Raw genomic sequence first — 16556 nt, 5'->3', positions numbered from 1 at the left:
CTAAAGAAAACTAGCTTTGTTATCGACTGCTTACATTTTGCTCAATCGATTATAACGCTTCACGGAATTTTCGTTAGCAAATATATAACAATGCATTTCGTATGAAATCGCCTTTATTCGCACCTCACAATGGTAGAATTTAACAACTTCTCAAATTGAAATTCATTTCTACGTTTCAGACATTCAGGTATTTTGTTTAGAATTTAACAACTTCTCAAATTGAAATTCATTTCTACGTTTCAGACATTCAGGTATTTTGTTTTGCTATGTAAAAGCCAAAGACAATACACATAAGGAAGATGGGAAATTGGATACTGAGCACATCAAACCATTTACGGTGTTATTTCTATACTTTTCGTTTATCGAACCAAATTATACTTGTCGTATACGCGACAAGTATTGACATAGCATTAAAATACCAATAAAAAGAAATTAAGTGCAGGAAATAAATCTCCATAAAGAGGAAAATGTATTTTTTTGTTGTTGCCTAAAATTTAACATTGTTTCATTAAGAAAATTAAGATTTTCTTAAAAAAAAAAATAAAAACGAAAAACAAATAAAAAAAAATACAAACATGTATGCAACTACCCAATAAACACAGGATGAGCGTTTTTCAAATGCAACAACTTTTCAGTTTGAGGGTAAATATAATTTTCAACATAAATTCAACTTGACTTGAAATAGCTCATCTTCAATACATCTTCAAATTGTTTGCGGATTACTTCCAATTTGCCAAAATGTTGATGAAATCTTTGAAAAGGAGTTGAAGATAATATGAGAAAACTTTGACAAAACACTACCCTAAAATGCAACGAAAAAACCATGTGGTTTTCAATACTTATTTGTGCAACGAAGTTCGTGGTCAATTGCAAGAAATAAAAAAATGGAAAATTTTAGACAAATAACCAAATAGCTTATAAAAATAGGTAAGTGAAAATAAAAAATGAAATAAAACTTTAAGAAAGTCACTAAATGTATATCCCTTTGCAGAAAACTAAAATTATGGATTCTACGTTTTTGAAAACATTAAAAAGCTGATGAAAAAATGGTGGACAATTAACTAGAACTGCTTCAAATAGTTTATAATAATTGGTACGTCAATATGAAAAATTAAATCAACACTTTAGAGAAGTCACTAAATTTAAATCTCTTTGCAGAAAACTAAAATCTTTGGATGCTACATTCTTGCAAACATTAAGAACCTGACCAATGAAAAATGAGTGGCTTATCGACAAGAAAAAGTTTCCAGAAACATTACAAGTGCAACCAATTAAAATTGTTAAAAACAATAAATTGTTGAAATCAACAACTTCTGGATGAAAATGTGCATCACATCGTCAGTTTAATTCATATGCTATTATCAGTTTAAAATGGATATTTTGTGAATTCCTTCTGCTGGAAATCAATTCTAACACGCGGTCCAGTACGTTCCTAATTTCAAATTGCCCGCATGTTAATAAATTTTAATTCTGTTTTATGACACCAAAAGGAAGGAAATCGAATTATCAGTGCAAAAGTGTTTACTAATAATGTTTAAGATATTTAAAGTTTTGTTGTTTGTTTTGTTTTTTGTTCTTATTTGTTGATATGTTTAATAAGATTATTATTTATCAATTGGTATTGTAGTGTATTATTATATATTTTATGTTGATAAAAATGAATAAATTTTACAAAATTCATAGAATTTTGGCTTTGACTTTCAATTTGAAGTGGGGATATCATTCATACAAATTTAGGTTAAAAAGTATTTGCAACGATGTTAATTTTGAATTTGACTCGCATCGAAAATTGTTTGAGAAATTATTGAGTAGCGATGCATTTCAATTTGAGGATAACACTTGAGATATTATTGCTAATGTGTTGAATTTCACTGTTGAGGGTAATGTCTGTTTTTTGTTGAGAACGCGATTTTCTCAACAATTTCTCAACATGAATATTACCCTAATCCTTTGAAAAAATGTTTGAAAAATTTTTGAAATTTAGCATTTTTCAAACGTTTGTGTTTATTGGGTAAAGGTTGAATTACACACCATGCGTCAATCCGTGCGTTGATGGAAGGGTTGATTTTTTTCTGTTTGCGACAGACTATTCGAGCTTTTGATTTCAAAGAGAAATTTCAACTCTAATGATCGGACGCATAGTACGAAGTAAGTAAGTAAGTAAGTATGTTTTATTTGAGACTTTTTCATTTCGATTACATTTGTTGTTGTTGACTTATCGATAAGTTATGGTAAACTTAGAACTATATCTGTCTTGTTCTAATACACGGTTATTTAGTAAGATAGCAACTTGCTTTCATAATAAATTATCGATTGTGCGTACATTGCACATTAGATGAATGGAGATAAGGCTTGCTCATTGGCCTTTACGATTTCTTACAGAGCGTTAGTGTCTGTGTTAATAATAAATAGTTAACTAATAAACTATAACTAAAAAACACTTAAAACGAGATAACAATTTATATGTTAGCGACGAATGCTAATACAGTAACAATTAGGGAATAAAGGTAAGTATTTCTACATTAATATCACAGTTGAATCGAGAATGTATTCAGGTACATTGTATTGAGAGGATTTGTTTTCTTTTAAATTCGTCTAGTGAAGTGTATAAGTGAACATATCATTATTTTTTTTTTTTATGACTAGGTTAATGTAAACTAATTTATATATATTATTTATCCTCTATGTGTTCCAGGAGTCGTCTTCTGGTAGAACTGTGGCAAGTTATGATTAGCTGGTTCATTGTCAAGAATTTCGTTGATGATGGCAACCGATGAGAGATATTTTGAGTCAGACCAATTTGAGTTTTCGTCAGTGCTATATATTGTGCTCAGCAAGTCATTTTCATGTGTGGCAAGCCGCTCAATGAATTTTCGTTGAATGTTGAGGGCGTACTTGCAAAGTGGTTGAATTCCAGATAATTCGTAAATGTAAGTATTTGAAAATTTTTTATCACGGCTTTGGTAATGCTTGTTGACGCATTTTCTTAATATTTTTCGTTCAAGGATCTCCAATTCATTAGCCACTGTCGGGGAGATAGTGAACCAGATTGGAAATCCATATATCAATACTGGCCTTATAGCTACTTTATAAAGTAGAAGTTTTGTTTTTTGAGGCAAGTATTTATTTCCCAATATGTAGGAGAAGGATCCAAGTACCCGTTTCGTCTTTTTCAGCGTTGATCGTGCATGTGTGTTGAATTTCAACAAGTTGTCAAATGTGATCCCAAGATATTTTATTTCTGTCTCAAAGGGAATTTCAATACCATTTAATGTCAGTTTGAGTGTTTTGCTCTCCGGGACTACAAACCTCGGGCATTTGCCAGAAGCGTTTCGTATGCATATCGCTTCAGATTTTGAAGCATTGATTTTTATTCCCCACTGTATATAGAAGTCACTGATAAGTTGCAGGTGATATGTGGCTTTGCGTAGTGCATCTGCTGGAGAAGTGCTATGGGCGTAGATTAGACAATCATCCGCATAGAGAATTGCCTGTGAGTCCGCATGAGTGTGTGGAAAATCACTCAGGAAAATGTTGAATAGTAATGGGGCCAGAACACTGCCCTGAGGAACCCCGCTATTGACTTCTCCTAGGTTGGAGGATATCCCTTGAATGTTTACGGAGAATTTTCTGTTCGCAAAGTAACTGGTAAGTATTTTTACAATGAATGGGTCTGTTTCCAATTCAACAAGTTTATACAATATTCCGGTATGGCAAACGGAATCAAATGCTTTTTGGATGTCTAGTGCTATAGCAATAGTACATTTTTTGTTGTTGAGATTTGAAATTATGTCATTGTGGAATTTCAAAAGTGCGTGTTGAGTGGAATGGCCCTTTTTGAAACCAAATTGGAAATTTGGAATAGGATCAATTATATAACCGTTTTCTATTTTCTCCTTTAGGACATGTTCATACAATTTTCCAATGTTAGACAGGAGGGAGATTGGACGGAAGTCTGCCGGTTCAACACTATCAGCTTTTTTCTTAATCGGCAAGATTTTTGCAATTTTCCAAACAGAAGGAAAATATCCATTATTGATACAATGGTTGAATATACATGTAAGTAATTTTATTGATGAGCTGGGGAATTTTTTTATAATAAAGTTTGAGATTTCATCTATCCCACTTGACTTTTTATTATTTATATTCTGGATAATGTTTCCAATCCGCTCAATATTAGTGAAATGGAGGTTATCTGGATTTTGTGATGCACTGAATTCGTCATCAAATGAGTATATATGTGAGGTTGTGGCGCCAATATAAGCGGGTACTTTTGTATTTAAATCTGAAACTGGTTGTATGGGTATTGTTCTCTGAAAGACTGTGTTGTAGTATTGTTGAAAGTGATACGCTATTTCGTTGGGATTCTTTGAAATATCATTGTTGATAATAATTTGGCTACAAAATGGAGATTTTGTTTTACCCGTTATTTGGTATATTTCCTTAAAGGCGGACGGACCAGGTTTGATATTTTGTAATTTCTTATTAAATTTTTCCGCTTGCTCAATATTAACAGAGTCTTTTATTATTATTTTTAACAGCTGGATTTGCTTTGAGATAATGATATATTCGCTACTCACTCTGTTCCCTGTACGATGGAAGATGTTTTTCAATTGTTTCTGCCAATTGTGTTTAATTTTGAATAGTTTCTTTGTCCTTTCTGACAACGGGAATTTATTGTCATTGATTTCTATTTGTTGTGAGTGTGAGTTATGTACTACCTTATATGCCTCATTGAATTCATTTATTAAATTGTCGATTTCGGTATTTTCTAGATTATTGTTGTGTTGAGGCAGCAATCTACTTGAGGCAGAGTCCATATCACGGCGAAAATTATTCCAGTTTGTATTTTTATATGATGTAATTTTACGTGGAGTTCTGAGGAGAAAGTCAGTATGTTGCAGTTTTAAATTAAGTTTAAGTGGGAAATGATCTGAAAAGGATGATAATGTTGATATTTGAAGATTCGTCATGTTTCCACTGATCAGCTGAGAGCTGACTAAGAAATGGTCAAGATATGAGGAGCCGTTCGGATAAGAGGGCGATGAATCACATAATCTGGTAATATCTAAAGTATTATTCTCCAGCCAATTGAAAAGTATTTTGCCATTTGAGTTTTCGATGGTATCCCCCCAAGCGGGGTTTTTTGAATTGAGGTCTCCACCAAGTACAAAAGCATCGTAATCCTGACAAAGCCGAAGTAAATTTTCCAAATCATTTTCAAGTTGCTGAGCAGGGTGATTACAAGGTATATAAACAGACCCAAACAAGTATCTTTTTGTGGAATTATTAATAGACGATTCAACTTTTATGAGAGAAGTTTTGATGCCAACATTGTCTAATAAGACTTTGTCATAAAAAAAAGTGTTTTTTAAAACAACAGCAACACCCAATGGTGAGTAGTCATATATAAAGTTGTAACCATCCAATTTCACTCTTTTTTTACTTTTCAGGTGACATTCCTGAATGAACCCAATATCTATTTTATTGTGAAGTAGAGTATTTTTAAGGTCGATTTGACGACTGCGATCAACCAGTGATCTTATATTGAACGTTAAGAAATTTATGGATCTATGGTCCATATTTATTCTTAATTTTGTTCAGAATACGAATAAATTCGGCTTTGGCTTCAGATTTTTGCATCTTCGGGTATTCAGACAGGAAAATATTTACCTCCTGTTCAATTGACAGCTCTTCAGACTCCAGAAAAATTGAACTCAACTTCATAAATTGTTCAATGATGGAAGGTTTTGATGTTGTTGAATTTTGTTGAACCGGACGTGAATGAAAAAGACTGGCAAAACTTTGGTCTGGGATAACGTTAGACATGCCAATCGCTTTGTGGACATTGTTTCTTGCTAAGGTACGTTCTTCAGCCGCTTTGACCAGCCTTTGTTTTCTAGCCGCTGCATATTTTTTGTATGTTGGACAACCTCGCCAGTTTGCGGGGTGTCCAGGCTCTTTGCAGTTATTGCAGAAGGGTTCATTGTTGTCCTCTCGTCTTCTCTGACACTCACCTGGGTTATGAGTTTGGTCGCATTTTACACATCTGTAAGCCGAGTTACAATTTTTTGAAGTGTGACCCCATCTTTGACATCTGCGACATTGTACGTCTGTTCCTTTTCTTTTTGGCTTTTCCCATTGAATAATTTGGCTCTGTAAACTGTTTATTTTGGAAATGTCACTCAATGTTTTCCCTGGAAATAAAGATACAAGGAAAAGGCCGGTATCAATGTTGTTTTTAATGGAATTAGGGGTTGTAAATTTGACTATGCTTGCCACAGTATCAGGAACAATGTTATTTATTTCAGATTTTATTTCTTCAATCTCAGTGTCAGATGTAAGTCCTCTTAGTACTAGAGAAGTTTGTTTCAAATCTTTCGGTGTGAAAGAATAAGAATGAATATTTTTCTCTCTTAGAATTGCCATCATCGATGTATGAACATTTGTGTCTGCAAAGTAAATTTTGCTTTTGTTTCTGTTGATGTTTTTAATTTTGAATGAAAACGCTGGAATTGTATTGCGGAGAGTGTCAACTAATGTTTTTATATTCACATTGTAGATGAAGATTGGAGGACACCATTTTGGTTTCTGTGTATTTTTGTTGTTGGTGTTATTTTTAATTGACGCTTGCGAGCTGGTGCTTGGTGCTGGACATTCAATATTGACATCTGCCAATACTCCTAAGATACCAAACCTGTTCTCGTCAGTAGGTTTATAATTTTTTAATTTCTCCGACAGGTCGGGAATTACAATATCAGATGGTGTTGTTTTTTCAAGCCGCTGCCTTTTGCGGTCATTAGATTGGGTTATGATTTGCTGCTCATTGTTATTGTTGCCGGCTGTGGCAACTTGTTGAATTTGGTTTGATGAGGGTATTTCTACCTCTACTACATCACACTCCATGTCGCGTGGTATACGGCCAGGCATATTCTTTGCAGAATTTGCAGTAGAATTGCCTGGGTCAACAATATTACCAAATATTTTAAAATTAAATAAAAAATTGTTTTCTGCTATTAAGATATACGTCTGCTTGTTCTCAGGGTTGCCAACCGAACCCGCATAGTACGAATTGAACTCATGGTATGTAATTCTACCTTAACACCGTCAATGCAACATTTGGTGTGACGCATGCCAATTTCCCACCTTCCTTAGCTGTATTGTCTTTGGTAAAAGCCTTAGGGCTTTTATTTTACTTTGTGGATAAATAAATAAAACATATTAGTGAATGTGAATCTTATATACTGTTGCTATTATACGGCTTAAGACCTTATTTGGGATAACTGTCGAACTTTTAAGTTTTTCAATTTTAATTGTAAGTTAATAATGAATAAATAAATAAAAAATATATACTGTTATTATTACAAAAATATCATCCGTGTATTTAAAACCATCAGAATCATTTCGGTATTTTGTTTGCTGAAAATTAGAAAACATACGAATAATTAAGAAAAAATACTTAAGCTTAACTAATCTCATGTAAAATTGTTAATATAGGACGACAATAGGGCTGTTTTCTTTTTGCAGTGGATGTAACATTTGTATGGGCTATCCAGAACATCGTTGCACTGGTGTTCTATCCAGAACATCTCATCAGTGCAAGTCGCGCCGATGTTGCCAGATTGTATTTGGATAAAGTGACGCTTCTTCTATTCACAATAGCAATTTATTGTGACTATTTTATCGAAAAACATGAAATTCAAAGTGATACAGTGTCATAAATAATCACAGCAGTAAATGTTTATTACTAATTGAAGCATTTCATACATTAAAAATGCAAGATTTCACTTCTTTTCTATGGTTGTTTTTAAACAGCTGATGACAGTGTTGTATATTTTTGGAGATGTCCTGGATAAACGAGTACTCTGTTTTATTTTAGTCCTTAACGGCTTATCATATCCAGTGCTAAAAGAAAACAGCCCTAATAATATTGATGTTTCTTCTGACATTTGGATATTGTTCTCCGCAAACAGTTTCATAATAACAAAAATTATGTTTGATGTATTAAAAAGTTCCACAATCGCCGGAATATATTGGATTAGCTTTAATTATATCTCACTCTAGTTTAGATTCCTTTTAATAGTCTTCAGCATCATATATTTTTCTCCCCGACATTTACCGCGAAAGTCATCTAAAGTTAAATCGAATATGGCAACTCCTTGCAATCCTTTCGATTTGGTAAATTTAATTTTTTCTTGTATGCTCTTTGGACTTTCATAGGTAATTAATAGACCTTCATCTCTTTTAGGTATTCCTGGTCGATATGCATAGTTACCATAAACTCTGTTGTTGATTTTCGAAATTTTCTTCAATTTTCTACATATTTCTGGCCAAGCCAATAAACCGGGAATTCGAGTATTTGGTCCACCAGCTGCTGGTCCATTAAGAAGATTTGTTATAGGCATATGAGGATCTTTTAAAGTTTCAGTTGTGTTCCAAGTACGGCCGAAAACCGCAATGCCTAGGTTTATTTTCTTGCTTGGGACTACCTTAGAATTCCATTGATTCAAAACGTATAGGACATTCGAATTACGATAGTGTTTCGTATCATAGGTAGTGGCATAAAGTGGAGCCATATAGTACGCTTTTTTGGGAGTTTGCTGGGGCAAGGAAAAGTCAAATGCGGCCAAGGTAACAAAATCCAGGTTATGAATAATAGAGGTGACATCTAAATATTCTGAAATTGAAATGAAAGATAAAATTATTACAATAATTATAGTGAAATCGCGCTTTTGTAAGGAAAGCTGATTTGCAAATCGCGAAAAAGTGAAATTTTTGGTATTATAAATACCATTAATTGCCTTTGATAAATGCTTTTTCCATTAAAAATTTTGAAAACGATAACTTTGTGGTGTCAAAACTTATTCCTGAACGATATCATTTTACTATCGCAATGGGTTGGTCAATTGTGAATACCATTGGATAGTGCACCGATTTTCGTTAGGACGATAACATCGTTCTGTGTATATTTCCTCCCACAAAGGATGTAATGCACATCTAACCAAATTTCCAATACCCATAAGGAATACATTGAGTGTTATTGACACTCAACAGGAATTTTCGCAGGTGCTGCGTACTAGGTTTAACCCATTAATGTCCAAAATGAATGTGCCGCACAAAAATTGATTTTATGGGGTTTTTATTAATTCAATAAAAACTTATGCCCATATTCATAATAATTTCCTGACAGTTTATCGAAGGAATTTGTAGTAAGTTTGGACAGGCCGAATATTATGTACCCTCCACCATGGATTGCGTAGAAACTTCTACGAAAGACTGTCATCCACAAATTTCAACTCACTTGGTTGTTAAATGTACTACCACCACGTACCAAATTTCAACCAGATCGGATGAATTTTGCTTCTTCAAAAGGCACGGGAGGTCAAATCTGGGGATCGGTTTATATGGGGGCTATATATAATTATGAACTTATAGGAACCAATTCCTGCATGGTTGTTGGATACCATATACTAACATCACGTACCAAATTTCAACCGAATGGGAAGAATTTTGCTCTTCCAAGGTGCTGCGGAGGTCAAATCTGGTGATCGGTTTATATGGGGGCTATATATAATTATGCAGCGATATGTACCAATTTTTGCATGGCCATTAGGGACCATATACTAACATCATGTACCAAATTTTAGCCGGATCGGATGAAATTGGTGTCTCTTAGAGGCTCTGCAAGCCAAACCGGGGGATCGGTTTATATGGGGGCTATATATAATTATGGACCGATGTGAACCAATTTTTGCATGGTTGTTAGAGACCATATACTAACACCCTGTACCAAATTTTAGCCGGATCGGGTGAAATTTGCTTCTCTTAGAGGCATCGTAAGCCAAATTTGGGGGTCCGTTTATATGGGGGCTACACGTAAAAGTGGACCGATATGGTCCATTTGCAATACCATCCGACCTACATCAATAACAACTACTTGTGCCAAGTTTCAAGTCGATAGCTTGTTTCGTTCGGAAGTTAGCGTGATTTCAACAGACGGACGGACATGCTCAGATCGACTCAGAATTTCACCACGACCCATAATATATATACTTTATGGGGTCTTAAAGCAATATTTCGATGTGTTACAAACGGAATGACAAAGTTAATATACCCTCCTATGGTGGAGGGTATAAAAAAGGGTTGTTCCACCAAGACAACGCATTGTGCCACGAGTCATTGAATTCATCATCGAATTGCTTCCCTACCCACCGTATTCTCCAGATCTGGCCCCCAGCGACATTTTCTTGTTCTCAGACCTCAAAAGGATGCTCGCAGGGAAAAAATTTGGCTGCAATGAAGAGGTGATCGCCGATACTGAGGCCTATTTTGAGGCAAAACCGAAGGAGTACTATCAAATTGGAAGGTCGTTATAATCGTTGTATCGCTCTTGAAGGGAACTATGTTGAATAATAAAAACGAATTTTGACAAAAAATGTGTTTTTCTTTGTTAGACCGGGGACTTATCAGTCAACCTGTTATATAAAATGCAGAATTTTAAAGCCCGATTTGCAACTTTGGGTGAGTATTAAGTTCGAGTTTAGCCGCTAATTTTCACTAAAGTGAAAAGTAAATCAGTAAAAAAGTCATAAAATTATACACATTTATTGCAGATTTCACTATAACTTGATGGGGAATAGCCCAAAGCAAATTTTCACAAAGTTTGTATTCCTTAAAATGGATTATTAAAGAAAAGTAATCGTGGGAAAATGACGATTTTAGCGGCTAAACTCGAACTTAATACTCACCTTTTGGGAAAATGCTACTAAAGAGAAATGAATTGGCATTTTTGCTACGAGAAAATTGCAAAACCCGTGTTATCGATTTTAACATTTTGCATCCGTAAGGCCACTATGCAATCTAACGAAATTAGAAAGAAAATTGTTGTGACTCACTATTGAGCCGTACATACGTACTTTTGAAATTCAAGTCGAAAGAGTGATTATCTTTGTGAGCGTAAGTGCTCCCGTGGGCGAATTTTTCCGAAATTTATTATTAATGCATACTTACGAACGGATTTTTGTCGTGACTCACACTCACAAACGACATTTGCTAGATTAACTACGTTCACGCCATTGCCATCAGCGTGACGTACGATTCACGTGTGGGACACGAATATTTTCGTGAGTCGCGACAATTACTGAAAATTCCCTGCCGACGTTATTATCGATTGTCCATATTAAATATAATGATACAACTGTATTATTGTAATATAACAGGTATTTTCGCAAGAGCTGCATACAGGACTATAAAATATACATATAGCTGGAAAAACATGTTTTATTTTTATCACAATTAAAAGAAAAGATCATACCTTCGGTTTGTGTATTTGGTAGAACAGTTAATGATAGCATAAGATTTTCTTTTTGGAATGACTTTTTTAGTTCCATTATAAGTTGTGTCATTTTTTGGCGATAGTATTTTGTTTTGTTCCTCTTTTGTGCTTTAGCTTTGCAGATGGACTTCTTAGGTAATTGATAGGCCAAATCGAAACCATCGAATTTATATTTGAGAAGAACATTTTTAACCGAGGCAATAAAATAAAGTTGTTCTTCAATATTTGCTTCGAGCAGTCTTAAATATTTTTCACGATTTTCCAAATCTTTATCACCTCCCAAACTTAGAATAAATTTGGTTTTCTTATGTTTTGCCTTTAATGATTTGACTAGCGTTAATTGATTTATTTGCAGAGGATGTAATAGTGTTAAATCGAAAGTCTGGGCATTTAATCCCACATAACCAAAAATGATGCGATCACATAGTGGTAGTCCATTTTCTAGGTCATTGATAGTGAAATTTGCAACACCTGTAATTACATAAAGAAGACATTAAAAGTTTTATTTTGTGGTTAAGTAACTTCAAGTTGTATGAACATGGTACAATAATTTCCAGGTAGTTGCAGTATTACAAAAACAACAGAATTCAAGTACCTCCAAATGTCAGTTTTGTTATACCCTCCATCATAGGATGGGGGTATATTAACTTTGTCATTCCGTTTGTAACACATCGAAATATTGCTCTAAGACCCCATAAAGTATATATATTCTGGGTCGTGGTGAAATTCTGAGTCGATCTTAGCATGTCCGTCCGTCTGTTGAAATCACGCTAACTTCCGAACGAAACAAGCTATCGACGTGAAACTTGGCACAAGTAGTTGTTATCGATGTAGGTCGGATGGTATTGAAAATGGGCCATATCGGTCCACTTTTACGTATAGCCCCCATATAAAGGGACCCTCAGATTTGGCTTGTGGGGCCTCTAACAGAAGCATATTTCATCCGATCCGGCTGAAATTTGGTACATGGTGTTGGTATATGGTCTCTAACAACTATGCAAAAATTGGTCCACATCGGTCCATAATTATATATAGCCCCCATATAAACCGATCCCCAGATTTGGCTTGCGGAGCCTAAAACAGAAGCAACTTTCATCCGATCCGGCTGAAATTTGGTACATCGTGTTGGTTTATGGTCTCTAACAACCATGCAAAAATTGGTCCACATCGGTCCATAATTATATATAGCCCCCACATGAACCGATCCCCAGATTTGGCTTGCGGAGCCTAAACGAGAAGCAAATTTCATCCGATCCGGCTGAAATTTGGTACATAGTGTTGGTATATGGTCTCTAACAACCATGCAAAAATTGGTCCACATCGGTCCATAATTATATATAGCCCCCATATAAACCGATCCCCAGATTTGGCTTGTGGAGCCTCTAAGAGAAGCATATTTCATCCAATCCGGCTGAAATTTGGTACATGGTGTTAGTATATGATCTTTAACAACCGTGCCAGAATTGGTCCATATCGGTCCATTATTATATATAGCCCCCATATAAAACGTTCTCCAGATTTGACCTCCGGAGCCTCTTGGAGGAGCAAAATTCATCGGATCCGGTTCAAATTAGGAACGTGGTGTTAGTATATGGTCGCTAACAACCGTGCCAGAATTGGTCCATATCGGTCCATAATTATATATAGCCCCCATATAAAACGTTCTCCAGATTTGACCTCCGGAGCCTCTTGGAGGAGCAAAATTCATCCGATCCGGTTCAAATTAGGAACGTGGTGTTAGTATATGGTCGCTAACAACCATACCAAAATTGGTCCAATCACACAAAAATTGGTCCATATCGGTTCATAATCATGGTTGCCACTAGAGCCAAAAATAATCTACCAAAATTTTATTTCTATAGAAAATTTTGTCAAAATTTTATTTCTATAGAAAATGTTGTCAAAATTTTATTTCTAGAGAAAATTTTGTTAAAATTTTATTCGGTTCATAATAAAATTTTCATCATTTTCAAAATTTTATTTCTATAGAAAATATTGTCAAAATTTTATTTCTATAGAAAATTTTGTTCAAATTTTATTCGGTTCATAATCATGGTTGCCACTCGAGCCACAAATAATCTACCAAGATTTTATTTCTATAGAAAATTTTGTCAAAAGTTTATTTCTATAGAAAATTTTGTTAAAATTTTATTTCTGTAGAAATTTTTGTCAAAATTTTCTTTCTATAGAATATTTTGTCAAAATTTTTATTTCTATAGAAAATTTTGTGAAAATGTTATTTCTATAGAAAATTTTGTTAAAATTTTATTTCTGTAGAAAATTTTGTCAAAAATTTATATCTACTTTGTCAAACTGAATTATATACGTATTGGATCGATCTTTTTATACCCTCCACCATAGGATGGGGGGTATATTAACTTTGTCATTCCGTTTGTAACACAACGAAATATTGCTCTAAGACCCCATAAAGTATATATATTCTGGGTCGTGGTGAAATTCTGAGTCGATCTGAGCATGTCCGTCCGTCCGTCCGTCTGTTGAAATCACGCTAACTTCCGAACGAAACAAGCTATCGACTTGAAACTTGGCACAAGTAGTTGTTATTGATGTATGTCGGATGGTATTGCAAATGGGCCATATCGGTCCACTTTATCGTATAGCCCCCATATAAACGGACCCCCAAATTTGGCTTGCGGGGCCTCTAAGAGAAGCAAATTTCATCCGATCCGGCTGAAATTTGGTACATGGTGTTAGTATATGGTCTCTAACAACCATGCAAAAATTGGTCCACATCGGTCCATAATTATATATAGCCCCCATATAAACAGATCCCCAGATTTGACCTCCAGAGCCCCTTGGAAGAGCAAAATTCTTCCCATTCGTTTGAAATTTGGTACGTGATGTTAGTATATGGTATTCAACAACCATGCAGGAATTGGTTCCTATCAGCCCATAATTATATATAGCTCCCATATAAACCGATCCCCAGATTTGACCTCCGGTGCCTTTAGGAGAAGCAAAATTCATCCGATCTGCTTGAAATTTGGTACGTGGTGATCGTATATGATATTTAACAACCATGCCAAAAGTGGTCCATATCAGTCCATAATCATATATTGCCCCATATAAACCGATCCCGAGATTTGGTTTTGGAGCCTCTTAGAGGTGCAAATTTCATCCGAGTCAGTTGAAATTTGGTACATTGTGCTAGTATATGGCCGTTAACAACCATGCCTAACAAGGTCCATATCGGTCTATAGTTATATATATCCCTCAGATAAAGCGATTTCCAATCACACAAAAATTGGTCCATATCAATTTTTGTGTGATATAGCCCCCATATAAGCGACCCCCATATTTCAATTCTGGCTCTCTACGTACCGTGCAAAAAGTCCATTTCGATTCGTAATTATTTGTAGACTTAACAATACATAACTTTTTTTTCTAATATATACCACGTATGGACTAACTCACAATTTAGAAAACGATGTTAAGAAGTTTTAAGATGCCACAACCCAAGTAATTCGATTGTGGATGACAGTCTTTAGTACAAGTTTCTATACAATCCATGGTGGAGGGTACATAAGATTCGGCCTGGTCGAACTTACGGCCGTATACACTTGTTTGATTTAATATATACCACGTATGGACTTACATAGAATTTAGAAGATGGTGTTAGGAGGTTTTAAGATACCTTGCCATCGGCACGCGTTACCGCAACTTAAGTAATTCGATTGTGGATGGCAGTGTTTAGAAGAAGTTTCTACGCAATCCATGATGGAGTGTACATAAGCTTCGGCCTGGCCGAACTTACGGCCGTATATACTTGTTTATAATTTTAATGTTTGTAAACAAAAGATATTAAATATTTTCAATTTGTTTTGTTTACATTTAATGCTTGTCAAATTGATGTAAATTTCCCACTTGTTGAACAATGAACAAGTGGGAAATTTAAATCAATTTGACAAGCAAAGTTTCAGTATGGCGACTGACATTTTTGTTTTTGTGATACTAAAACTACCTTACTAAATATGCCTTGGAGTACAGTGAAGCAACTCCTTGGCCGCTGAAATAAATATGTCAGCTGTAAGATTAGTGGTTCAGAAATGATAGCAACTTGAAATTGGTTGCATTTCATATCTGCCATCCTGTATATATTTTGTATCGTTGTTTGTACAGACGGTGTGTTACAAACGGAATGACAAACTTGTTACACACCTATCCTATGGTGGAGTGTATAAAATTGCACTAATATCCGATATATATTCCTTGGTCGTGTACATCCAAAACCACTTAAAAAAAAAACAATATATGCATACATACCTAATCGATTTATACTGAACGTATCGTAATAACAGGTCATAATGAATTTTTCCGAACCGATTACCAATCCAATAATGGCAGTGGTAATAAAAATCGTCAGATCTATAATAGAGTTCATAATTAAAATGAATAATTGTGTCGAATGTCTTTTACACGAAGTGTTCACCAATGAACTAAATAATAATTAATAGCTGGTATACATAAATAATTTCTTTCAATATTTCTATTTTTATTCTATACGAGTACTTATAATATAACCATGTTTTGTATAATTACTTTTAATAAATGTTGACATGAGTTCAAAGATTTTTGAAGTAATTTGATTTTAAGTCAAGGTTTTGTATACTGCATGTATACTGTTTCTATATCAAAAGAATTTTACCTGTAAACGGTATACATTTGGAATTTGCCAATGTAAGTAACATTGCGCCAGTATTCTTTGGGTATGGGCTACCCCTATCGGTTGCCCCAGTTGGTAGAATTCTACCAAAAATTGTTGATATTTTTACTGTTTGGTAGATTGGTAGAAAACTGGATGTTTTGCAGAATATTTCTCCGCAACTAAGATGTACTTTACCAATTGCTTCTAGAAATAAAAGTTTGATAAAATTTTCTATAGAAATAAAATTTTGACAACATCTTCTATAGAAATAATATTTTGACAAAATTTTCTATACAAATAAAATATTGATAAAATTTTCTATAGAAATAAAATTTTGACAACATCTTCTATAGAATTAAAACTTTGACAAAATTTTCTATGGAAATAAAATTTTGACAACATGTTCTATAGAAATAAAATTTTGACAACATGTTCTATAGATAAATTTTAACAACATATTCTATAGAAAAAATTTTGACAAAATTTTCTATAGAAATAAAATTTTGATAAAATTTTATATAGAAATAAAATTTTGACAACATCTCCTATAGAAAT

The 16556-nt window shown here is 34.2% G+C and overlaps 1 protein-coding gene and 1 long non-coding RNA gene across 2 annotated transcripts; one reads left to right on the top strand and one right to left on the bottom strand.

Annotated features, from left to right (window-relative positions):
- Positions 1-35: 35 nt before the first annotated feature.
- Positions 36-1347, top strand: LOC142235201 (uncharacterized). Its single transcript, XR_012721827.1, has 4 exons — positions 36-187; positions 244-927; positions 992-1093; positions 1159-1347. It is a non-coding gene; the product is annotated as an uncharacterized LOC142235201 (long non-coding RNA).
- A 6003-nt stretch (positions 1348-7350) lies between these two features.
- LOC142233382 (chitinase-like protein Idgf3) lies at positions 7351-15771 on the bottom strand. The gene is made up of 3 exons (XM_075304279.1): positions 15620-15771; positions 11315-11806; positions 7351-8677 (listed from the first exon to the last, which is right to left on the bottom strand). Exons 1-3 carry the CDS (start codon positions 15735-15737, stop codon positions 8061-8063), a joined length of 1227 nt encoding a protein of 408 aa, XP_075160394.1. The 5' UTR covers positions 15738-15771; the 3' UTR covers positions 7351-8060.
- Positions 15772-16556: the final 785 nt, after the last annotated feature.

Source organism: Haematobia irritans, chromosome 4 (genome assembly GCF_050003625.1).
Source record: "Haematobia irritans isolate KBUSLIRL chromosome 4, ASM5000362v1, whole genome shotgun sequence".
NCBI lineage: Eukaryota > Metazoa > Arthropoda > Insecta > Diptera > Muscidae > Haematobia > Haematobia irritans.
Note: the sequence above shows the minus strand (reverse complement) of the source record. Positions and strands in the feature narration are given on the sequence as shown.